This window comes from Pipistrellus kuhlii, unplaced genomic scaffold (genome assembly GCF_014108245.1).
Source record: "Pipistrellus kuhlii isolate mPipKuh1 unplaced genomic scaffold, mPipKuh1.p scaffold_m20_p_15, whole genome shotgun sequence".
Taxonomy (NCBI): Eukaryota; Metazoa; Chordata; class Mammalia; order Chiroptera; family Vespertilionidae; genus Pipistrellus; species Pipistrellus kuhlii.
The window spans coordinates 33,787,211-33,813,174 of NW_023425460.1; the positions used below are offsets into that span (position 1 = coordinate 33,787,211).

Here is a 25,964-nt window from a genome sequence, read left to right on the forward strand (position 1 = left end):
CTCTCCCTCTCTCCCTCTCTCCCTCTCTCCCTCTCTCCCTCTCTCCCTCCTCCCCTCTCCCTCCTACTCTCTCTCAAAGTCAATGGAAAAATTGTCCTTGGGGGTGAGAATAAAAATAAAAATAAAGTTTAAAAGCTACCACCTAAACCAAGACCATCTAGATTTTCTCCTATGTTATTTTCTGGGAGTTTTATAGATTTCTTTTTTAAGTTGATTTCAAAGAGGAAGGAAGAGATAGATAGATAGATAGATAGATAAAAAACATCAATGATGAGAGAGAATCATTGATCGACTGCCTTCTGCATATCCCGCACTGGGGACTGAGCCGGCAACCTGGGCATGTGCCCTGACCAGGAATTGAACTGTGACCTCCTGGTTCATAGGTTGATGCTCAACCACTGAGCCATGGTGGTGGGGAAAGTTTTATAGTTTTGTATTTTACATTTAGGTCTGTGATTCATGGCCAACTAGGTCTGTGGATGCGTAGTTGGTCATGTACCATTTGTTGAAGAGAATATTCTTGCTCCATTGTATTCTCTTTGCTCCTTTGTCATCAGTTGACTCCTTTTATGTGGGTTTTATTCGGTTCCATTGATCTATATTTGTCTATTCTTCCACCAATCCCACATAGTCTCAATTATTGTAGCTTTATAATACTTTCTGAAATTGGGTAGTGTCAGCTCTACAATTTGTTCTCCTCCAAATTTGTTGCTTATCCTGTGTCTTTTTCCTCTCCAGACACACCTTAGAGTCAATTTGCTGATGTCCGCAAAATAGCTTGCTGGGAGTTTGGTTGGGATGCACTGAATCTCTAGATCAAGGAAGAACTGACATCTTGATAATTTTGAGACCTACTGTGTGCTCGGCCCTGAACCTAGCTGTGGGAGGTGGGAGAGTGGGTTGAAGTACACAAAAGCACAGGGTGGGCTCCCTTATGGGCAAGGACACTTGGCCTCACAGAGCACCAGCCATGCAGGTGGTGTTCAGTAAATGGCTATGGGGGGCAATGAACAATGCCAGATTCCACCGCACCTGGCAACAAGGCAGTATGGTGCCCATTTCCTGCTAAGATGGGTACACAGGCTCCTATCCCTCAGAGGGCAGACCTGGATAATTTTGTGGGAAAGGTACTGTTGAGAAAGGAACTAGCGGGGTAGGCTGGCTTGAGCAAGGCTCTCTGGCTGACTGGATGGCTGTATTGATAAGTTAATGTACTGATTTATTCATTGAGTCATTGAATAAATATTGAGTGTCAGGCACTCTCCCCGTTAATGTGTCCAGAGACCCCCTGCAGTTCAGGCAGGGCAACCCTGTATAGGTTTTCTCATGCCACGATAGCTATGGGTGGGCTTTGGGGATGACAGGGGACCCTGCATTGTGGCTAAGAGATGGTTGTAGCTGTTTCCTATTTTAAGGTTAGTTTCTCAACATGGAGGCAAGGGTCATACTATTGACTAGGGTGAACTCAAGTTTAGGGGAGGCCCAGCTTGGCCTAGATGAACCCCTCTCTTGCCTACCTGGTGGGGGATCATCCCTGTGACTGGTTCTGGGCTTAGCACCTTGGAGCTTGGGAAGGAAGAAAGGAGACTGTCAGTCAAATATTTTATATCAACATGGAGAATCTTCAAGACTTGAATGGATCTGGGTGCTGAGGGCAGTGAGAAGGAAGAGGAAGAGAGAGGTGAACCAGCTGGAGGATACAGGGCAAGGAACAAGGAGGAGAGAGACAGCCAGGAAACACAGAAACAAACAAGGGTGGAGAGAAGCACAGAAAGGCAGAAAGACAAAAGGAGAGAGAGGGAGGGGGGAGAGAGAGAGGGGGGGAGGAAGGGAGGGAGGGAGGGAGGGAGGGAGGGAGAGAGAATGGAGTCAGCCAGAGGGAGAGAAGCAAGGGAGAGAGAAGAAAAAAATGGAGTCTGGAGCTGCTGCTGAAGGAGCCCCTGTCAGTTCTCTCTGGGTCCTTGCTGGGTCCTCTCTCCCTGCACACTGGTGTGAGTGCTTAGAGCACTCGCACATGCACACACCAGGACACACGAGAAAACACACCCAAACACCTTGTTGTGCTCACACCCATCTGCTTCCATAGGCACCGCCTTCAAAATCTACACTACTAGGGAGGTGGGGTTGCCATGGTGACAGGTACTGGAGCACCACCTTATGGGTATTAATAGTTTCCATTGAAGCCAGCAAAAGGGTGACTTCATCCAACCCCTGCCTCCCTGGCAGGTCCTTTTCCCCTCCTCCCTTCCAGCACGAGGCTGGGAAAGGCCCTCAGGGCCACGAAGGCCACTTCCCTGCCTGCTGGCAGCCACCTTGGTGGATGGCTTGAAAGTCTCTGGGCTTCTGCCCAGTGCGTGTGTGTGTGTGTGTGTGTGTGTGTGTGTGTATGTGTGTGCGTGTGTTTGGGGTGGAAGATGAGGGGGAGAAGAAGAGTGCTGGGTTATTTGCTTTTCTAAGTTGGGTCTGACCACAGCCCCTGCCAGGAAAGGGTTTCTGAGGCACAGGACCCCTCAGAGCCTCTCTGGGGTTCTCTGGGCACCAGCCAGTCACCTCACCTTTTCTAGGACTTGGCCTGGCCAGAGACTTGCACCCAGTTGACACTTGGTAGTGGTGTCCCCTCCCATAGCACACAGCTCCCTGGAAGGGCTAGGGCCAGGCTGGGAAGGTGCCCCCGGGTGCAGCATTTCAGAGGCACTCGTCCTCAGGCAGGAGGAAGGCTAGGGTTGCCCCTGCAAGACCCTGAGGGCCTGGGCCTCCTCACATCTTACACCAGAGGTGCCGCCCTTGTCTCATCCTAATCCCAGCCCTGGCCCAACTGGTGTGGCGCAGCAGTTGAATGTCCACCCAGGAACCAAGAGGTCATCGGTTCGATTCCCGGTCAGGGCACATGCCTAGATTGTGGGCTTAATCCCCAGAGGGGTGCCTACAGGAGGCAGCCAATTGATGATGTTCCTGTCTCTCATCAATGTTTCTATCTCTCTATCCCTCTCCCTTCCTCTCTCTAAAAAAATCATTAAAAACATAAAATAAAAAATAAAAAATCCCAGCCCAGTTGATACTCCCAGTGTTCTGTCTTAAGCTCCCCGCCTCGGACCCGAATGCCTCTCACCTTCCTGCGGGGCCCCTGGTTTCAGGCTGCCCCGAGCTGCAGAGCCTGTTGCTGCCTCTAGACTCCAGGCAACACGCGTCTCTGGCCCTCACTTCCCTGTGACCTTCTCCACCTCTCCCTTGCTTTGCCCGTAGCTCCAGGTTTAGACCACGTGGGCCTGTGACATCTCTGCTGTCCTCTTCCCTGGGGGCCTCACCCCCCACCATCCCCTGGCCCAGGTTCTAGCTCCTCCTCCCGGAAGGGAGGGTGGGACTCCAGGAAAGGCCTGAGCCTCCCCTCAGCCACTGTCTGGAGCTCCTCCCAGGGGCCTCACACTTCACACACACACACACACACACACACACACACACACACACTCCAAGGGAACGAGCCTTGTCTGTACAGAGCCTTCAGATTTATTGTGATGCCAGCAGCAACCCCCAGTGACCTCATTCCAGCAGACTTCATGGGGCACACGAGTGCGTTGCGAGTGTGTGTACAGGCTTGTGTCGAAGTGAGCGTGCAAGAGAGTGTAGAGGTGTGTGTGCAAGGGTGTGAGTGTGCTGCTATTCAGGGCCCAAGGATTTCTGATGCATGAGTCATCGGTGAGGCGTGAGCCTCGGGAAGATACACCCATAAATAAGACAGCACCCCTGACCTGCCATGTCCATTCTGCAGCTGGCTGGGCACATGATCCTGGGCATCTGAGAGGCTGGAGGTGGGGGAGGGGGCTGTCCGTCCCTCCAGACCCCAGAGAGCAGCTGTCACGGGTATTTCTAGCTCCCCTGGAGTCCCAGACATGTAAGGGTGTGATGCCTGCCACAGGGTGGGGTGAAGGGGAGGGGAGGGAAATAAAGGGCCGTTCGGTTCAGAGGCTTTCCTCCTGGGGATCTTAGCAGAGTTCTTCGGCTGGCAAGCAGGGGGATCCATCCATTCCACAAATACTGATTGATAGTCTGCCCTGTGCCAGGCACTCTCTTTGGGACTGGGGAGGGCATGGGGAATGGAGTTGACCTGCTCTCTCCCTCCCCTCACAGAGCTTATGTTCTAGCGCAGGAGGAAGAACATAAACAAGGGGGAAAGGCTGCTTTCAAACTAATTCTAGAAAAATGAAGCCGAAGAGCAGTATGGGAAGTGACGGGGAGTGGCGGGGTTCTTTAGCTGGGGAAGGTCAGGGGCTGTGGCTGAATAACAAGGAGCCATCGCATGGAGACTTGAGGGAAGAACCTTCCCTAACGGGATGGGTGAGATGCCTGTTGCCAGCCCACGTCCTCGTCAGGGCTAGAGGTGACCTAGGGGAGCAGGGAAGCAGAGTCTCTCTGGGGTGGAGTGGGATGGGGGCAGTGGGGGGGAGAACTTGGCTCATCTGCCCCTGATGGACTGGGAGAGGGAGATGTCCCAGACACAGGTAGGAGGAGAATGACTCCCTCTTCCCTTCCTGCAGGCCTCCCGGGAGCGGTGTTGAGTCACAGGATGGAAGAGTCACATGAACAGGAAACGTGCTGAAGCCCCCTCCTCCAGAAAGCCTCCCGGGACTGCTCCAGGCCACAGAGGCCCCTCTCCCCAAACCTCTTATGGCTGACAGCACCACTCAGTTCAGAAGTGGTTCTGATGATAAGTCCCTGCTATCTGTTTCCCCAGCTTGGCCTGCAGCCTAGTCTCCTGGGTCCGGTCTGAATTCACCCAAAGGCCCCCAACACTGTGCCCAGTAGCTGGACAGCCTGGGGTCCTCGTTCTGAGCCCTTGCCCCTTCAGATGGGACTGAGAGTGGAGGGTCAGATGCCGGGAATCCTAATCTCACTTCATTTACTCAACCATCCATTCAATCATTTAAAAAAAAATTATATTTTCCTTGAGCGTTCGCTAGGTGCCCGGCCCTGTACCTGGTGAGGGGAAATGGTACATTAGAGCTTTCTCACTGCGCCTGGCACCCGGGAGCTCAATGTTCTTGCTGTACCGGTTCTCCTTTTCAAGACCGCGTTCCACTGTCGCTGCTGAGGGCTAAGCCCCACCTCTGCCCCATATCTTACCCCATCCGGGCCCGGCACCCCCTCATTCCCCCAAAGAAGAGCTCCGGGCAGCCGGGAAGCGGCGCGCCCTGGAGCCACCGCTGGCTGCGCGGGCGCGCGCGCGTGTCACTAAGACGCTCATTCAGCAGCGCAGCTGTCACCATAGCAACCGGAGCGGGGGATCCTGGCGACGGCGGGGGGCGTGGGGCGGGGGCGGCGGCGGCCGGAGGAGGAGACCCACCACCGCGGGAGCGCCCAGCAGCCTCCGCGCCCCACGGAGCCCCGCTCCATGCACACAGCCCGGCGGCAGGGCGCCACGCACCGCACCGCAGCGGCCGTCCCCGCGGGCGGGGACTTAGCCCGCCGCCCAGCCGCCGCCGCCGCCGAGCCGCCGGGCAGGCCGAGCCCCTGAGCTTCCGCGCCGGGAGCCCTCCTGACTCTATGGCCCCGGGGGAGCGCGCGGGAGCCGCTGCGCCGCCCACCGCCAGCCCGAGCCCAAACGCGAGCCAGAGGAAGGGGGGAGCCGCGGGCCCCGACCCCGGGGCCTGCCCGCGGCCTCCGCCCCCGCCCCCGGCGATGGCAGGCAGGTAGCCGGCTCGCGCGAGGACCCCCGCGGCGGGCTGGACCCGCCGAGGCCCGCGGAGCCCCGAGCCCGGGAGGCGAGGAGCCGCCCGCCGGCCCCCGGCCGCAGCCTCCCCAGGGCCCTCCCCCGGCGGCGCGCGCCCGCGCCCGCGCGCACCCTCTCGCCGCGCCTCCTCCGCTCCTGCCCGGACTCGCCTGGCCCCCGCGAGCGCACAACCCCCCGGGGCCGGATGCCATGGGTAACAACTTCTCCAGTCTCCCCTCTCTGCCCCGAGGAAACCCGAGCCGGCCGCCGCGGGGCCACCCCCAAAACCTCAAAGGTAAGGAAGGCTCGGCCGGGCCGAGCGCAGCTGGAGGACCGGGGCGCAGGTGGAGGGGCAGGGAGAGAGGGAGATGTGTAGTGAGGGCGGACGGGCAGGTGCCACCTGTTGTGCATCTTTGGAGACAGGACATGCTCATCTCTTTGGCCGTGGAGGTGGGTTTAGGGGTGAGGGGGCGGCCTGTGGTGATGGTGGAAACCCCGAAGGTGATGGTGATGGTGGAAACCCCGTTCCGCGGGGTCTGCGCAGTTCTCCCTGCCATTGCTGGGAACGCCACCGAGTCCCCTCAGGCCAGGTGCTGGGTGAGCATACCGGCTGAGGCATACCCGGCCGAGGAAGGGCATTGGCGGGTGGGTAGGTCAGGGTGGCAGGATGCTCAGGCTGTGGTCAGCTGTGCTTCTCAAGGGAGAGGCATCAGAGTCTCCGTTTTCATATCTGCCCTGAGCTGGAGAGGGCATGCTGGAAGCACTAGTTGCATTTCCAATCGGAGGGTCTTAAAGACCCAGGGACTGATTTATGGCAGCCTGGAAGAAAAAGCCAGAGCTGCTGGCCTCCTCCAGGGTCCTCTGCAGTTGTTGACTTTTTTTTTTTTTTTTTTTGCATCCACGGAATCAGCTTGGTTTCTGGTTCCCCCAAAGGCCAGCGGTTCAGTTGGAACCATAGAAAGGAGGGGCTGGGGACCCTGAAGCAGAGGAACGTGTACCAGGAAAGTCTTTGCCCTCTGAGTCCTGGACCCACTGGGCACTCTCAGGGAGACCCTGGCCCAGTTCTCGGCCCTGCAGCGTCCAGGGCTGTCTCTGACCTCTGGGCCCTCCGACCCCACGGATTCCCTTCAGGAAGCTTTCTTACTCTCAGAACTGGCCAGTGCCTGCTCTGGGCATTCTGATGACTAAGAGAACCAGGAAGGGACGCCCTTGGGCTTTCGCAAAGAACAACCACTTCTCCAGTCCCCCAGGTGAGGAGAAGGATAAGAATAATGCCCTTTGACAAAAAGCATGGTTGTTTGCGGAGAACTTTTCTGTGAGCTAGGAAACTGCTCTGGGGCGTGAGCAGCACCAATCAGACCCATTTTAGAGTGGAGGCGAGGCAAACCGATGCTTATTTTCCAACTAGGGAGAGGCAGAGCTGGGCTGCAGACATCTGTCTTCTGACTTGGAATTCTATTTTTTTTTTTTTTTTTGCTGGACAGTTAACCTTCAAGACTAGGGGAGAGGAGGAGAGACAGGACAACTGTCCTGCTTTCTAACTCCAACCCTTTCAGAACTTCAGCTCTCACTCGGCTCGGGGAAAAGCAACGGGCTTGTTGTGTCTTTCTGGAAATGCATATGGTGGTACAATGTCAACATCTTTTAAAATGTCACATTCGTTGGCCTAGTGATTCCACCTAGGGGAACTGATCCTAAGGAAATGGAGATGCGGGCAGATGTTCATGCACCGGGCTGGGATGTTCGTGGCAGTGTTATCTATATCAGGGGAACAACCTAACAGCCCTGTGATCATGGTCTGTCCTCTTGGCGGAGTCTTAGGCAGTCTTTAAACTGCATTTTTGAAGAATATTTTATAATCTGGGGAAATGCTCACAGCGGCATGACAGTTGAAAAGGCAGGTTGTATGGTCTGTAAGATCCCAGCTTTGTTACAAAAAAAAAAAAAAAAAATATATATATATATATATGAATGCCAACATACCAGCCATAGAAAGAATGTTTCCAAGGGTTAACAATGGTTTCCTCTAGGTAATGGGATCATATAAGATATTTTCTTTCATTCTTAATAGTTTGCTCATTCCTGAAATCAGCATGATTTTTAAATAATCAGAAATAAGCTGTAAGTATGAGCATGCATAAAGATTGTTTCTGAGCATGGGACACAGATTCCTAATGATGGCGGAAGCTGTGGCCATCATCCATCCAGTGCAGTGACAAGGGAGAAGAATGATGGAAAAGGATAGTGATTTGCCCAGTTACGTGGTGGGTCAGTCAAGAGAAGGTGGCAAAGCCAGGCTAAGTCCTTCAAGGGCAGGAGTTAGCTGGGGTCCAGTGAACTGGCTTCGTGCTTTAATGCTCACAACATGTCCCTCAAAATGTCCTGCTCCATCCTTGACCTTAGGGAAGCCTAGAGAAGGCTTCAACACTGCACCTCTTTTACCTTAAGTTTGGGCTTGTGGGGATGTGAGGTCTTTGTGGCCAGGTCTTGGCAAGGGAGGGAGTGGCCAGGAGAGGGTTTGAGGCCCTCTCACCTCCCGGATCCCAGCTTAACTTACTCTTCTGACCGACTTCCCACTTCTCTGGCTTAGAAAAACCTCCTGCTGCTGCCTCCTCGGTTTGCAGGGATCGGTTCTTCCATGGGAGTAAATGGTGGAGAAATTCTTTCCAGGCAGTCTCCCCCTCCTTGCCCAGCTCCCTTCAGGCTTGATCTACTGGAATCCACACTCCCATTTCCCCTCCCCCAGCCCCACCCACACACCTGCTGGAGGTGGTCATGAGATTTTTATTCTGCTTCTTCTAAGCTGAGGTGAAGGATTGGAGCATGCCCTTTATCCTTCATTCAGGGTTTACTCACCCTCCTTCCCAGCCTGACTTCTCCCCACCCCAGAAGAGCCCTCAGCCCCACTCTGTGACTACGTTAGTGTTCACTCCGAAGTCCCTTCTGACTGTATCAGCATCGACCTAGGTGTCTTCTCTGTTATCTCAATGGTCATCTAGAGTTCCATTCCACTTATATGTTGTTGACTTTGACACTGGTTTCAATGCTAAGACCATCGCCCAGAGTTCTGCTGGAATTCCTTTTGTATTCCCCCAGACTTCAGCTCTACTTCTTAGCCGTGTCCATCCAGAAATTTGCTGGGGGCAGGGGACTCTTGATTTCTCTCTCTCCTGTAATTGCAATCTCTATTGATTTCTCAATGTTTTAATGAGAACAGCGGCAAGGGGCCTGGTGTGTTAGGGACCCTGGGACTCCCTGGTCTGGCTTGTCAGGCTGACATGAAACAAGGCTCGTTAGTCATTACCTGGTGGGTGGTAGATTTTGGTCTTCTTCCTGGAGGCACACTGACCTCATTCTACTTCTGGCTGTCCCCCACTGGGAACTGAATGGTGCTGGCGTAGGAGTGTCCAGTAGAGAGGTCCAGGGTAGAGCTCTGGGCTTAGGACCAACAATTACGAGCCACTGCTCTGTGTCTGGCTCAGAGGTGAGTGCTCCTGAGATCCCTGTGCCTTCACTCATTCACAGGCTGGAAATCTTGAAAAGGCTGGGCTGAGCAGAGAATGTGATCAAGTGCTGGGTGGACTGTTGAAATGCCAGATGCGAGTGGGCAGAGGTCAGAGATGGGAGGTCAGGACGGATTTGAGCTGGACATGGAGGGGACTGCAGAAGTTGGGGAGATGGCAAGGAGTGCAGTAGGAGTCCTAGGGTGTGTGAAGGGGTAAGGGAAGGGACATATAGCAAAGGCTTGGAGGTGGAAATGAGCACTTGTTTGCATGTATTCTCAGTGAGGGGCATAGGGTGACTGGGTAGGGGGTTCATGCTTCATGGAGACAAGTACAGAGAATAGAAGCCTTTCTCCTTCCCCAGCACTCTCCGGGTGCCTGCCTGCTTGGTGCTCAGTGTTGGGGGAGTGGTAACCAGAAGGGCTCCTCAGTCCCAGGGGTCCCCCATAAATGGGGAGGGGATGCGCCACCTCCCACCTTTTTCTTTTATTATGGTAAAAACTCACGTAACAGAAAACTCACCGTTTTAACACGGTAACATGCACAATTCCATGGCATTTAGGACATTCGCAGTGTTGAGCAACCGCTACCTCTATCCAGTGCCAGAACATTGTTATCACCCCAAAAGGAAAGCACGGACCCAGTAAGCCGTCATTCTCCCCTGTCCCCTCCCCGGTATCCCTGGCAACCGCTCTCTGTCTCTGTGGATTTGCCAATTCTGGACATTTCAAATAAATGGAATCATACTGTATTTGTCCTTTTGTGTCTGGCTTCTTTCATTTAGCATAATGTTTCCAAGGTTTATCTCTGTCGTAAGGCGGATCTGTCCTTTTTTTTGTGGCCGAAGGGCGTTCCATTGTGTAGCTATGCCACCTTTTGTTTGTCCACTTGCTCACCGGCAGCAGTTGGAGTTGTTTCTACCTTTTGGTTATTGTGAATTTTGCTGCTATGGAGATGTGTGTAGGAGTCTTGGTTTGCACACCTGTTTTCAATTCTTTTTGTAGGGTATATACCTTCCAACTCTTCAAAGCTGAGGTTTTTTGAAATGGACATTTCACAAAGCTGCTGGTTGTTACAGCCACAGGGAGATTGTCGCTTTCCAGCTCTGGCTGGGTGTGGCACCAGCAAGACACCTGTTGTTTCCAGAGCCTCTTTTCCGTGCTGGCGGAAGCTCCTGGCCAGCAGAGGGGCCTCTTCCTCCTGTCAGCTGGCCCAGGAGCCTGGATTCTTCCCGGTGGGCCAGAGTGAGCCACTTGAACTCGTCTGCAGTCCCCGAACCTCCTCACGGCTCTCTGAGGGTGGGGGCCAGGTGCATCCTCTCAGGACAAGGTCCTAGCCATTCTCCAGCCTTCACATTCTCACTGCTGCTTCCCTGATCCCGGATGTTGCAATAGCTGGCCTTTCTGCCTTCAGTTCCTCCTTCGATGCTGCCAGAGTGACCTGCCTAAGGGACTCCTTTTACAATGCCCCTCTCCCGTCCACAGCCTTCAAGGTTACGATCAGGATTGTTATAACCAGGTAATCAAGGCCTCCTTTCTTTGGCCAACCCATAGGTATTTTCACAGCCCTTGTCTGGGCTCATTTCTTGGGTGTCATGACGCTTACCAGTTTGGCAAGCTCATCCAGCTCTCCACCCCCAGTGATGCAGCCGACAGACCTGCGGAGAAGGGGCTGGGAGCCCCTTCTGCCCCCCAGACTTCAGAGAGGCTGGGCTGAGACAGCCCCCATGTTGAACCCTTAGCATCTATTCCAAAAGCCTTGTTTTTTAGTTCAGCCTGACCGTCGAACCCTTTATTGTTAACCATAACAATAATAGTTTATAGCTACTGTGTATTGGGCAGCTACTGTGTGCCATGTACTTAAATGTAGATTATTTGCATGAATATCCTTCTGACAACCTGCTGGGGCAGGTATCATTGTCAGCATTTTATAGATGGGAAAAGGGAGGCTCAGGGAGGTTAAGTAACTTGTCTAGACTGCACAGTTAGTAACTGATGGGGCTGGGATTTAGTAAATAATACTACAAGAATAAACTCTGTGTTCCACATACTTACAACTGTAAGCTTACTTTGCTCCACCCTATACCCTATCCTGCCCCCATAGTATTCATTCTTAGAGAGGTCTGTCTTTCATTGTGAGGAAGAAACTGGGGAACAATCTCCAGGTCTCTGGACAGAGCCCCAGAGGAGGGACAGCGAGAACCGTGGAGTTTACGATGCTCCTTCCCAGCCCCTGCCCCTTACACCTCTGTGCAGGGTTTTTAGCCATGTACACCCGTCAGCCAGTTATCAGACACTTTCAGGGGAACTTTCTGGGGTTTTTTTGGCCAATGTTTCTCAAAGTGAGGTGTTTTTACTGCCTGTATCAATTCCAGCATCAGCTGGAAGCACGTCTAACGTGCAGGGCCCCAGACCCTAGGCCAGACCACTGTCTCAGAATGTTTTGTGGAGGGGGCCCCCAAGCCTGCATGTTTAAGAAGATCCCCAGGTCATTCTGATATACCCCAAGGTCTGGGAACTGTCCAGGCTGTGGGTCCTCGGAACAGACCCACTGTCTCTCCTGGAGGGGACGAGATCAGGCGTCTCAGAGGAGGGGAGCTTGGGGTGGAAGAGGGAAGGTTTGGAACGGAGCAGCAAGGGCAGAGAGGCAGGACAATGCACGGTGTGTGCAGGGACCATGAGCTGCACCTCTTGCCTGGGGAGTGGGTCCCCAGTGGGGAGGTGAACAGGTCAGTCTCTGAAGGTAGCAGGGACCGGCTCTTGGAGGGCCTCGGGTGTGAGGGTGAATAGGTTAGATTTTATCATGTAGGAGTGGGAGCCACGGATGGCTCTTGAGCGGAGGAGTATAGTGATTTCATTTAAATAGCAGCAGCACCAGCAAAATACAGACTGAAGGGTGGAGGGAATGAAACCGTGGGCTGCTGGGAAGTTAATGGAGGCTGCAGGCTTCTGTCCTAGGCCAAGCTAAAAGGGCTGAGTGGGACAGCCAAGCCGACAGCCTCATCTAGGGGTACCATCGGTGAATCTGAAGCATTCTGACTTAGGGCCATGGTCAGCAGGGCCATTACTCATCAGAAAGAAAGAGCATTTTTAAGGAGTCCAAATCCTGATCCTAGTACCTATGCTAAGTACATTCATGTGGGTTGTTAATTCATTTAATCTCCTCATTAATTTGAGGTAGGTGTGATTATTCCTATTTTATAGGTGAGAAAATTGAGACTAGTCGGTTTAAAATTTTTATCCAGAAACACTGAACCAGGACATGGCAGAGCTGGGATTTCTACCCAGGACACCAAAGCTCACAAAGGAGAAAACTGGTCTTGGGGGGAAATTCTGCTATGAGGGCTCTCTTTGCCTTGACCGTCTGCGATAGTATGTGCCCACCTCTAAGATGTGCACATTGAGACCAAGGCATTGGCTCCAGATCACAGAGCTCAAGATGGAGGCGTGATGAACGAGAGTGGTAACAGAGGAGGAAGACTGGGGAGGAAGGAAGGCAGGAGCTGGTCCCTGCCCAGGGCCTACCTCCACCCGGTGTGCCAGTTGCATGGACCTGCTTCCTGTTGGTCGGTGACTCTCTCATCCCTGATCCTGCACACCCAGGAGCTAGAGGATGAGGGGCCGCTTCTCACTGAAACAGGTTGCTTTGGCAACCCTGGGCAGGGTGCAAGTGGTCTCCTTGGTAACACCTGGGAAACGTGCCTGCAGGGATGGAGAGACGTGGGCTGGGCTGTGGGCAGGCTGGGTGGCGCAGGAAGAGCCAGGCCAGGCCAGGCCACTGAGAACCCAGGCTTAGGAGGAGGAGGAAGGTCTTGCTTGTGGAATAGCCTGGGCTGCCTGTTGGCCATTTTCCAAGCAAGCCAGAACCCAGAGGCCCCGGGGGCCTGCCTGGTGAGACCAGAGCACTAATGGGCCAGCCCAACTAGTGGGCAGAGACGGGGTAGGGGTGGGAACAGGATGTGAGCGGGAGACCAGAGGCCCTGGATGACAGATCCAGCTACAGGCTTTATTAAAAGATGCTTATCAGAGGTCATTACCCGGATCCTGCTGCTTCGGGAAATGAGCAGGTGCTCAAGCCTGTGGGGGTGGGCTGAGAGAAAAGCAGGGCTCAGAGAGAAGGAGGAGGCGGAGAGAGAGGGGGAGGGGGAGGGGAGGGATGGAGTCTCTGGGAGGCAGGTGGCAGCCTTGGCTTCCTGCTCCAGCTGCAGTCCTGGGGGCGGGCGGGGCTCTGTGCTAGGCTCCCGGATTGAGGTTCTCCCAGAGCGAGGTTGGGGTTCCAGGGATGCTGTGATGCGGGGGGCTCATTCTGTTGTTTGACAGACGCACACTGAGCACCAGTGATGGGTCAGATGCTCTCCTAGGCGGGAGGATACCGTGGTACACAGCGCGGAGGCCGGGTCACTGCCGAGGAGCAGATGGGAACAATGACATTACACAAAAACGAGTCGGAAAATATGGCAATCATCACTAACACGCCGTGTTCCAGAGCTTTTTTTTTTTTTTTTTTTTTTACACCCTATTATCTCACTTAATCTTTAAAACAACCCCCACTTGGGAGCCTTGAGCTGGGCTGGGAGGGCATGGCGAAGGGTGTTCCTGGCAGGAGGCCTAGCCCAGGCCTCTGTGCCCGGGGCTGGCTCACCACCGCAGCCCAGGTGCAGGGCTGAGTCCAGGGCCGTGCCATCCCAGCCCTTCAGGCCAAGGAGCTTTCAGCAGAAAACCATTAAGCGCCTGCTCCCTCGCCCCTCTGTCCGCAGAAGGAGTTGCCGATCGCAAAGGCTGTCTGTGTGGGGCTGTGGCGGGAGGAAGATCCAGGGGCCTCCTTGGGATGAAGGAAGAGGGGAAGGGAAATACGTCTGCTGGCGTACCTGGATGACCTTCTTTGCTTCTGGTGCCCCCAGAATGCCATCCTGGCTGCTCCAGAGGTTGGGATGGGGACAGGAAAGGGGGAGCGTGCTATCCTGTGATCAGGGCGGTGGCCGTTCCAGACGCCGCTGGCTGTTACCTTCCTATTTCCCCTCGGCTGCCCGGCCTCTGGTGCGTCTGCGGAACGGCTGGTTTCTCCAGGGCACGGGCCAGTCCAGAGTGTGTGTGTGTCCAAGTGGGGGTGCCCAGGTGCCCAAGAGCGAGGTGGGGAGTCACTTGGTAGAGTGAAACGGCTAGGATGTCCCAGCCAGTTCATTTCACGTGTCGGTGCCTCCTCTGTGCTGGGCCTGGGGCTAGGTGTGGAGAACTGAGCGGTGAGCACTGGGCACCGTCTCTGCCCAGGTCTGGGCTTCTTAGCCCAAAAGAGGGGAAGTGACTGGCCCAAGGTCATACAGCTGGGTCGGACCAGGTGGTAGTAAGGTCTCCGGACTCCGATGTTGTGTGATGCTGTTCCCAGGAGCTGGCGGAAGTGAACTCTGGGATGTTATTCTCGAGGATAAATGCTTGCCCCCAGCAGTGATGTGAGCTGTCCTGAGGGGACCTATGGAAGGGTTTTACACAGAAGAGGGACAAGATCCCTGAGATGTCTTAGAAAGCTCTGGGGCAAGAGAGAGGCAGGGAGGGACCAGGCAGGAGGTTGCTGTAGTCCTCCAGGCGAGGCGAGGCGAGGCGAGGCGAGGCAAGGCAAGGTGTGTGCCTCCTTCCAGTGGGGACGGTGAGTGGGGAGGCATGCAGACTGATTGGGGAGAGCTTTTAGAGTAGGGGTGTCGAACTCAATCAGAGAAGGGGCCAAAATCTAAAATCCAGCCTAAATCGCGGGCCGAATCGTTTACTGAACAGTCATAAACTGTCATTGTGATGGAAACGCAGCGGAGTGCAGTGATGACAGCGCGGTGCGGGCCACATTGCAAGGCCTGGCGGGACGGATTTGGCCCGCGGGCCTTGTGTTTGACACATGTGTTTTAGAGGATCCTGACTCTGGGGCAGTGGCAGTGAGGCGCCTACGTGGCTTAGCATGAAAGAGCTTAGATATAGTGGGAGGGTGAGCCACTTGGGAGGTCAGGGCTGTGTGTGTTCCCTGGAGAGCTGTGTCCCACAAGGCCTTGCGGTCTTAGAGCCAGGAGGATCGACAGGTGAGCAGTTCAGGGCTGGCCCAGAACTCTTGGCTCCAACCCTACCCCTGGGGACGCCATCAATAATTAATGTCCCCTCTGCTTTTCACAGGTGGCTCCTGGGTAGGCAGAGGCAGGGCCCTGGCACCTGTGGTGCGATGTGCATCTGACATATGCTGGTCCCCGAGCCAAGGGCCCTCAGTCCCACGCTAGCCAGGCTACCTCAGGTGGGTCCTCACTCCCTGTGGGGCCCAGGTTCCCCTGCACACACACACACACACACACACACACACACACACACACACACACAAACCATAAAAGGTGGCCATAAATCAGCCGGAACCAGAACCGGCCGAGGCTGCTCTGGTTTTCCCAGAGCTGAGATCAAAGCCCCAGATCCTCACCCTGGGGCTCAGCACTTGTTAAATTATTAATCTGTCAAGGGAGACGAAAGCAGGAGGGACTGGATGGATGGCCATCTAGCAAAACAGAGTGTGGAAAAATGGGCTGAGAAATGAGGCAGCAGGTGGGAAAGAGGAAGAGAGGAGAGAAGTAAAGCTATTTGTCCCCTGGCCTTTGACAGAATTGTAACACATGTATTGTGTACAAGGTGATGTTTTGGTATATTTACATATTATGAAATGATTCCCACAATCAAATTAACCAGCACATTCGTCACCTCACATAGTTACTTTTTATTTAGTTTTTGGTGAAAATGCTTAAGATCTACTCTCTTAGCAGATTTCCAGTAAACAACACATTATTATTAACTATAATCACCATGCTGGGCATTACATCCTCAGAACTTATTCATCTGATAACTGAAAGTTTATACACTTTGACCAACCTCTGCCTATTTCCCTTAGGCACCATGATTCTACTCTGTTTCTGAGAATTCAACTTTTTTAAATTTTATTTTATTAGATTTCACATATAAGTGATGCTATGCAGTGTTTGTCTTTTTCTCTCTTACCTCACTTAGCAGAATACCCTTCCGGTTTATCTATATTGTTGCAAATGGCAAGATTTCCTTCTTTTTTTTTGGCTGAATAATATTCCATTGTATATGTAGCACATTTTTAAAATTCATCTGTCAACAGACAGTAAGGTTGTTTCCATATCTTGGCTTTTGTGACTAATGCTGCCAATGAACATAGATATGCAACTATCTCAAGATAGTGATTTCATTTCTTTTTAAAAAATTTTTTATTGATTTTTTACAGAGAGGAAGGGAGATAGAGTTAGAAACATCGATGGGAGAGAAGCATTGATCAGCTGCCTCCTGATTCCTCCCCCCTCCTTACCCCCCGGGAATGTGCCTGCAACCAAGATACATGCCCTTGACCAGAATAGAACCTGGGACCCTTCAGTCTGAAGACCGATGCTCTATCCACTGAGCCAAACCGGTTAGGGCATGACTTTGTTTCTTTAAGCTATAAAGTGGGATTTCTGGATAATATGCTAATTCTTTTTTATTTTTTAAGGAACCTCCATACTGTTTTCCAAAATGGTTGTACCCATTTATATTCCCACCAAGTGTATAAAGGTTCCCTTTCTTCACATCCTCATCAATATTTAATTCTTCTCTTTTTGATAAAAGACACCTAACAGGTGTGAGATGATATCTCATTGTGGTTTTGATTTGCATTTCCCTGATGACGAGTGGCTTTAAAACATCTTTTCATGTACCTGTTGGCCATTTGTACATATCATTTGGGAAAATGACTATTTCAGGTTCCTTGCCCATTTTTAAGTTGAATTATTATTTTTTTGAGTTGTGGGAGTCCCTTATATATTTTGGATATTAACTGCTTTTCAGATATACGGTTTGCATATATTTTTCCATTCCATAGATTGACTTTTTTGTTGATTATTTTTTGTGTGTGTTTTTGGTATATGGAAGCTTTTTAGTTTGATGTAGTCTCACTTGTTTATTTTCTCTTTTGTTGGGTGTCAAATCCAAAAAAACACACAAAAAAACCAAAAAAACCCATGGCCAACATCAATGTCAAGAAGCTTTCCCCTATGTTCTTGAAGAGAGTTTTATGGTTCCTGTCTCATGTTCAGCTCTTTAATTCATTTTAAGTTGATTTTTGTGTATGGTATGAGATAAGGGTCCAGTTTAATTTATTTGCATGTAGATATACAGTTTTCCCAACACCATTTATTTAAGAAACTTTCTTTATCCCATTGTGTACTCTTGGCACCTTCGCTGAAAATTAGTTGACCATAAGTGCCTAGGTCTATTTTTGCACTGTCTATTCTATTCCATTCCTCTGCATTTCTGTTTTGATGTCAATATCATACTGTTTTGATTACTATAGCTTTGAAATATAGTTTGAAATCAGGAAATGAGATGCTTCCAGCTTTGCTCTTTTTCCTCAAGATTGCTTTAGCTATTCAGGGTCTTTTGTGGTTTCATACAAATTTTGAGATTTTTCCTTCCCCATTTTTCTGAAAAATGCCGTTGGAATTTTCATAGGGATTGTATTGAATCTGTAGATTACTTTGGGTAATATGGACATTTTAACAATATCAACTCTTTTAATCCATGATCACAGAATATATCTCCATTTATTTGCGTATTCTTCAGTGTTTTTCATTATAGTTTTCACTATACAGATCTTTTACCTCCGTGGTTAAATTTATCCCTAAGTATTTTTTTTAATGCTATTGTAAGTGGATTTATTTTCTTAATTTCTTTTTTGGGTAGTTTGCTGTTAGTAACTTTTGTATGATTTTGTATCCTGCAATTTATAGAATTTGCTTATCAATTCCATCGATTTTTGGGGGGTGGATCTACATAAAAGATCATGTCAGTCTGCAAACAGAGGCAATTTTACTTCTTCCTTTCTGACGTGAGTGCTTTTGATTATTTTTTCTTGCCTCAGTGGCTAGGACTTCCAGTATTACGTTAGATAGAAGTGGCAAGAGTGGGCACCCTCCCCTGGGCTGGGGCTGACAGACCCTCTGGGGCTCAGAAGACCGACCAGCCAGGCACCCAGTCTCTGTTGTGGAGTCAAGAGGATGAAGGAAACAGTGGGACAAGGCTGTGAGCGACCAGGATGCCACTCAAATTGCCACTCACATGGAAGTTCCTGCATCAAAGTGGAACCCTCCTAGAAACTGGCGCTCTGGTTGCATGACATTCCTCTGGTTCTGCTGTAGAACAGAAAGAGTCCGTCCACTCGGTGCTGGCAGAGCTAACCACTGAACATCTGGAATTGCAATGGAGAAATATCAGCTATTTTATTGACAAATGGTGCCATCCAGGAGAATGGGAAACTAATGCTCAACAGTCCAAATTTCTTGATGGTGTGTAGGTTATAGATGATATAGGGTGAAATCACAAGATGCCGTGGGTTAGGGGTTAGAGGTTGTGCTGGGAGCCGATTGGTTGGAGGTGAGGTGTTTAGGACAGTTCTTCAGGTCTTGAGGAGCCCCACACTGGCGAGTGAGCCTACAACCTGGGTGTGTGTGCCCTGACCAAGAATCAAACCATGACCTCCTGGTTCTTAGGTTTGCGTTCAACCATTGATACTGGCTGAGGACAGTTCTGAGGTATTTTCCAGATTCCTCCCTCTGGTCTCATACTTGAGAGTAGCCAGGGGATCTTTCTATCTTAGAACTTATGAGCTGAAACATAGGTCAGGATGTTATCTTAAGTCTGCCAGAAGTCCGAACCATGTGACAGTTAGTCAGGTCCAGGTTACTGTCTTCTGCCTTGGGGGTTGCTGATTATCCAGGGAAATGGCTGGGTCTTTGGGGGAAGGAGGGGAAGGGAGAGTAAAGAGGGGAGAGAGACAGAGAGATATGATTTCTAGAGCTAGGATTTAAAATTAAATTTAATCAAAGTCACTACCAAATGTGAAGGAGAATGTCTTGGCAATTTGGCTTTCCTCGTCTGGTCTCCAAGTTGAGTTTGTGCTAAAGAAACAAAATCTAAGAAGAGTCTATATTAGCTTTTAAGAAGCTTGTTCAGAAAGTGGTGCTAAGGTTCAGTTCCTAGGTCACAAGGTTCTATTTTGGGGTGAAGGTACTGTTCCTGCAGGCAGGATTCTGGCTTAGTATTGAGGTGCCTGTTTTGGGGGTCTGTGTTCCAAACTGGGGTGGAGTTTCCATTCCTGGAGGGGAGTTTTCACTCCAGGGTCCAGGATTCATGACTACCGTTGAGCTTTGAGTCTGGGGGCCTAGAGTCCCTTGGAGGCTCCATAGTCTAGGATTGAGTTGAGGTTTCCTTCTTGGGCTTGGGGGTCTTGTACCTCGTGAGGAAAGGAAGAGCTTTGCAGGTTCCCTGGAAATGTCCATGCAACTGGACCCCCTTTTTGCTTCCAGTGAAGACTTTCTGGGACCATGAACTGGCGATTGGAGGCCCGGGTTTCAGCCTCGCCTGGATGTGAGACAGAATAAGTCACTTACAAGCTCTAGGTCCCCGGATGGAAGCTTGGCCAGGCCGTGGTGCTGACTGGTACAGCACCATCCAAAATCCGCTTGATCTTCCCAAATGACACCAATGATGGCTCCATAGGCACCAATGACAGTGCTCGGTGAGTCAAATCCACGATGACAGCCCTCAAGCCGCTCTGGGCACGGCCAGCTTCGTCCAATTAGCCCAATCAGATCTTAACTGGTGCTGAGGGGCCCCTGGGGGCAGGGAGCACACATTCAGTGGGAGCACACACACATTGGATCTGGGTCCCTGGGGCTCAGGCGGGCAGCAGCTGCTCTGGGCTGGGCCAACAGCTTCCTTCCCTCGTGGGCATCTCTCCCACGGCCCAGGCAGTGGGTGTGGACATGGTGTGGATCGGTGGGGCCCTGCCTCTCGGTGCTTTCAGAGTGGCTGGGATGCAGAGGGATTGCTGCGTCCTCTGGTCCCCAGCTGGGAAACAACTGCCTCTGTAGAGCCGCCACCCTACGCCCCTCTCCTATTTCTTTCTCCTGTTATCTCAATGTGGATCCCCCTTTCAGAGAGCTAGAGTTGCTGGGAAGAAAAAAAATTCCATTACATTTTCTGAACTTTCCACTTTGGAAAGCCCTTGTGTCTCTTCCCTCTGGATCTTGTTCCCGATCTCCTAGAGGTTGCTGAGACAGGTGGTGTTGGCCCTATTTCCTGGAAGAATTTGTGGGATACGGTTGGATGGACACTTCCAGGGCACCCTCAACGTGGCCTATACCCACTTGCCCAGGGCCGCACACTAGCTGGTGGGCCTTGAGTGGGGGAGCTCCTGCCTCTTGGCTCCGAACCCCCACGCACCCCTACTGCAGGGGGATGCTCCTCTTTTCTACCCAGATGGGGGAAGTGGGGACCGGTACGGAGCTGTCAGGGTGAGGCCATGCAGGGAGTTTCCAGCTCAGGGGCGATTTCCTGATGCTCCAGAAGGACTTCTTCTTTGGGATGGATTCCCTTCCCTGGGACCCAGGACCCCTTGGCACCTGAGGAGATGGGGGAGTTTTCTGTCCCAGGGAGGTAGGTGGTTCTGTCCGGGTCTTCAGGGACAGCCAAGCCCCACGCTCTGGGTCTGGCCAAGGTCCGTGGGAAACTGAGAGGCCTGAGGGTCCTGTTGGGCTGTGGAGATCCAACCCAGATGTTGAATTCTGGTGTGGCCCAGCGGGCCTCTGGAGTTCCCCAAGGGCCTCTGGGGGGACCTGGCCAGTCAGTTGTGAGGAGGGAGGAGGAAAGACAGGCGGGGGTGGGGTGGGGTAGGGGGGAGGGGTGAGAGAGGGTGAGAGAGACACTGCAGCTGAGGCACGAACTCTGGCGTCAGAATTTGTCTTTGCTACCTGTGCCACTTGGAGCCAGAGGCTTCCCTCCTCCATAGCCTAATTTCCTGTCGGAGATAATGCTTGACTAGCAGTAACTACTAGTGATTATTGCCATCATTAGGTTCAGCCTTCAAGTCTTGGCTTCCACATCATTTCTACCGGGAGCACTTCCCTGACCCCCCGGCCAGGCTGGATGGCCTCCGTGTCCTCTCCCGCTACCGCCCCAGGCTCTCCACATACCACGGGTCATAGTAGCTGTCGGGGCCTGTTGGCTGCCTGGCTTGCTCACCGTTGTATCGCCGCTATCAGTGCCCGGCACACGGAGCAGTCACCTGAACAATATTGCGAAATGGATGCAAGATTGGATTGGTTCCGGGGAAAATTAAACCTTTCTTCCATGGGCCCTGGGGGCTGCTACGACAACGTGTTCTTTTCGTTGTTGTTGAAATAGCATTTCCTGAATACCAGTCTCAAGACGAGAGGGGGTGAGAGCAGTCTGGAGCCCTTGGCTCACTCATTCATCCCCTGTGGGCACAGGCCTGTGCTGGCCTCTGGGGACAGACATGTCTCTGTCCTCAGAGGGCTTATCGCTGGGGCTGAGCGAGGCCAGAGGGGAGGAGGTGATGGTGGACTGAGTGGAGTCAGGGAGGGGCTCCGCGGAGGAGGGACTGGCTTAGAAGAACGGTGGGGAGAGTGGATATATGTGGATGGGCAGGGAGGAGATGGGGCGGCCTGTGCAGGCACTAAGGCAAGGCTGGCCAATGACAATGCAGGTCCGAGGGCCTTGACTGAGCATGGATTGAGAAGCTGTGGGTGCCACTGATCCTAGGTCTGCCACACACAGGTGATCTTGGGCAAGGCAGGTCACTCCTCTAGGATGGGAACTGTGATGCCTGCCACTCAGGGTTGTCAGACCACAGTGGCACAGAACAGGGTAAAAGGACATGGCCCCGGTCAGGGAGGGAGGGATGGGGGGGCAGCGCCTGCAGGGTTAGGCCAGAAGGCAGGACTGTCTGGAGGGGCCTCTATGGGAAAACAAGAAGGCAGTCCGCTTCCTGTTTTGTAAATAATTAAATTTTTTATCTCAAGTTTGTTGTGTCCATACTGTGGGGAGCAGGTGGGGCAGCTGGGAACAAGGAGCTGTATTGTCCAGGGAGTGGTAGAGCCTCTTCCCTCCCTTTCCCCCTCCCTCCTGGCCTCCTGCATGGCAGGTGGGGTGGGGGTAAGAAGGAAGGGTCTTCTAGTCGCTGGCTGCCTCCCTGCTCCCCTGCATTTCGCTCTTCATGTTCTCATTGTCTGGACCCCTTCACGTTCCCACCTCTACGGACACCAAGGACCATTTGCTCTTTCTTTCCCCCAGGCCCGGCCCCTCGGCCCAGTTGCCCCATACCTGCCCCACATTGCTGCCCGCTGAAACCCTCTCCCTCCGCAGTGGTTCCTCTCAAACACCCCTGTCTCCGCTGGCCTGGCACCCGCCCCCAGATGTGCCCAGCTCTTGGGGGACCTCAGGGGAGCACCCGCCTCTCCCTCACCCTGTGCTTCAGAGACAGTCTTTTTTTTTCTTTCTTCTTCACATTTAGTGCTTAATACTGAGAATGTGAAGGTCTGTTTAGTCTTGTCCAGCTAACATAAACCAGCCGGAACTGGGCCGGGGCAGGACTGTGCTGTAAGTTTCCTTGTTTGGAATGAAATTCATTGTTTTTCACTGAGAAACAGGGGGGTTTTGGGGGAGCTCTGCTGGACCCCCCTCCCCCGGGTGGTGAGGCCTGCGTGGCCCCTCCAAAGGTCACCAAGGTGTCTGTGACACTGAGGCCACACCAGTGCCTGACGGATGGAGAGCGCCTGAGGTCCTGTTGTGAACCCTGTCCTCTCACAGGGGAGAAACTGAGGCTCAGACAGAAGGGACCTGCCGGGTCACTGGGCGAGGTGGAGCCGGTGGAAGCTCCTGGCTCCCTGGCTCTGAGATCTCTGCTGTGCCAGGGTGCCTCTGGCCTCGGAGTGCTGTGGGTGGGACTGGGGGCGCTGATGAGTCTGGCTGGAAGTGACTGACCTGTAGTCTGGGAATTAATTGCCCAGGGCTTCTGGGGCTAGGCACAGAGGCCTGGGACAGTGAGCCCAAGGGAGGGGACATGGGAGAGGAGGAAGGAGGAGAAGGGAAGAGGGTGGGAGGAAGGAGAAGAAGGAAGAGGGTGGGAGAAGAAGGGAAGAGAGGTGGCTGAGGGGGTCCAGGAGAGGTGGATTTTGGCCTTAAGCTCCTTCTTCCCCACCTGTCCTGGAGACTCTGCCTCTTTTTGCACCTCTCTGAGGGTGGGTTTCCGATGCACTGAGGTTAGGGAGCGTGTCTTACCTGTGATGGGCTGTGTGACCCAACTGAGGTAAGGTTTTGGCCAGGTTGTCAAAACCTGGGGTTCTGGAGGGAGCAATGAGGGTCTTTGCACAAAGGATGTTATCAACTCACGAATCCAACATGTCTGCACTTGAGTGCCCAATAAATAGAAGCGGGTTGGGGGTCAGGAAGCAGGCATGGTGGCCAGTGACCTCAGAGCTATGCAGCTTCTCAGGGGACCCCCCACTCCCCTTGGGCTCTCTGTGGCCGGTTCCTTTGCGGTGTCCTGGGCCTCTATCCTTAGTTCTATCCCAGGCCCCTGCTCAGATTTCAGCAAGAGGCACCCTCGTCAAGTTTGGCAGTGGATAGAGCATCAGCCCACAGACTGAAGGGTACTGGGTTCGATTCTGGTCAAGGGTGTGTACCTCAGTTGCAGGCTCGATTCTAGCTCTGGTTGAGGTGTGGCCCTGATCAGGGTGTATGCAGGAGGCAACCCATCGATGTGTCTCTCTCACATGGATGTTTCTATCTCTGTGTCTCTCTCCCTCCCTTCTACTCTCAATCTCTCAAAAAAAAGAAAAAAAAAAAAGAAATAAATGGAAAAAATATCTTCAGGTGAGAATTAACAACAACAACATTTCAGCAAGTGGATGTTTAGATGATCTTTCTAGAGAAAGTTCCCATTTAACTTTTTTTTTTTTTTTAAACCAGTGTAGGAATTCCTGAGTCTGGAAAAAGAGAGAGAGAGGTTAGAAAGTGCAGCCTGAGAGATTCTAACTGGGAGGCCCCTGGTGCTGGGGACATGCGAGCAGGAGACCTTGGGTTGTTTACTATGATTGTTCCGCTCACGGCTCTGTTAGCAGCAGCGATAGTACTCGTTAGTACCCATGGCTGTTTATAAAGGTACACGAGCCGCCTGCTTCTGCACGCTTCGGAGGCATTCGTTTACAAAAGATTGCCTCGCTGCCAAGAGAAAACCACCTCCTAGTGAAACATTAAACAGCGTTAAAAGTGGAAGGAGAGGATAAATGGACCAGCGTCCACACCCAAAGGCTCAGGGCAGTGGGAGCAGCTGAAGGTTTTAGATTTGCTTATGGACGGATCAGTCTAGCTGCCCTGTGGAGGGTGGATTTCAGAGAGACAAGATGGGAGCAGGGAGACCAGTTATGATGGGAAGGTGGCTGTCTGGGGGAAGGAGGCCAATGCCTGAACTGTAATGTTGGAGAAAGAGAGGGGTGCACTTAGAAGCTCTGGTAAATGAGCGGAGGGGTGGGAAGGGAGAGGGATGAATCCAATATGGTGGCCGGGTTTTCAGGTGGCTGCGAGGATGGATATTCTATCAGAGTCCCAGCCAGGAGAGGTGGTTGGAGGGGAAGATAGTGGGTTGAGCTTTGGTGTGTTAGAGCAGTGTTTCCCAAAGTGTGGTATGCGTACCCCCAGGGGTACGGGAAGAGTTTGGTGGGGTTACACCTTGCACCGGAGTTTGGTGGGGATATGCACTGCACCGTGCTTACCTGCGCCTAATTCTACGTTCTCATGAGTATGAGGGGTACTCAGCGTTACAAAAATTATAGAAGGGGTACACATATGTCAAAAGTTTGGGAAACACTGTGTTAGAGGATCCCTGAGACATTCTCCAGAAATATTTGTTGGATAAATGCCTTTGTTAATGAGTTTTTGTAATTCCTTGGATCAATCAGCTCTCTCGCCGCAAGCTCATAAAATCAAAATAGGTCCGTGTTGATGGAACAGGGCTAGAATTTGGGGCCAGTCACTGGCCCATTGCACAGTGGCCTATTGCTAGGAACCCTCCACCAAAACCTACATTCCAGTCAGGATGAAAAGAGTAGAGTCTCCATGTAAAGTATCCCAGCTGCCCCAAAGTGTAAAAGTACCCCCATTTCCCAAGATCTATTAAAACCTATTTTAAAAATAAAAGAGAGCCGGCAGGTGTGGCTCAGTGGTTGATCATCGACCCATGCACCAAGAGGTCACTGATTTGACTCCCAATTAGGACACATGCCAGGGTTTCAGGCTCAATCCCCTTTGTGGGGGGGTGTGCAAGAGGCATCCAATTGATGTTAATGTTTCTTTCTCATCAATGATTCTATCTCTCTCTTCTCCCCCTTCCTCTCTTTCTAAATCAATAAAAAATTTACATTTTAAAGTGAATTGGACCTAAATCAGAAACAGAATTGAGATCACCAAACTCAGTCCTTGCAGTAAAAGGACCGTTATCCATGGCTTTGTACATACATTTCCTTCTAAGATAGAGTTTAAATTCCTGTAAGTAATAAACACGCAGTTCTCCTTGCTCACCAAGTGAGGCAGATCTTTTGAGTACCTTGTAAGTAACCTTGAAAAGCCAAAAGTTTTGTTGTTGTTTGTTTGTTTTTGGAGGTTTAACTCAAGAGCCTCAAGGAGTTGGCCAAGTTCCTGGAGCAGCACTTGGACCCCCGCTGGCCTTACCCCCCACCCCCCAAAGGGAAAGACGAAGCTATTGGCCACCTGGATTACTCTACTGTCCAGAGTCTGAAGGCATCCGAAGCCCTTGAGGTGGTGGTGGTGGCCAACAGGGTGAACACAGCCTCTAGTAGATAATGTTGTTTTTAAAAACAGCTTTATCAAAGT

The 25,964-nt window shown here is 52.1% G+C and overlaps 1 protein-coding gene across 2 annotated transcripts in view; it reads left to right on the top strand.

Moving 5' to 3' along the window:
- The first annotated feature begins 5,773 nt into the window (after positions 1-5,773).
- Positions 5,774-25,964, top strand: part of NEURL1 (neuralized E3 ubiquitin protein ligase 1) — a 71,442-nt gene continuing 51,251 nt past the window's right edge. Inside the window, exon 1 of one of the 2 annotated variants that reach the window (XM_045582060.1) lies at positions 5,774-5,999. In XM_045582060.1, coding sequence (XP_045438016.1) covers positions 5,915-5,999 — 85 coding nt within the window. In that variant the 5' untranslated portion in view covers positions 5,774-5,914. The remainder of the gene's footprint in view (positions 6,000-25,964) is intronic. The other variant, XM_036438921.2, reaches the window with a different exon arrangement.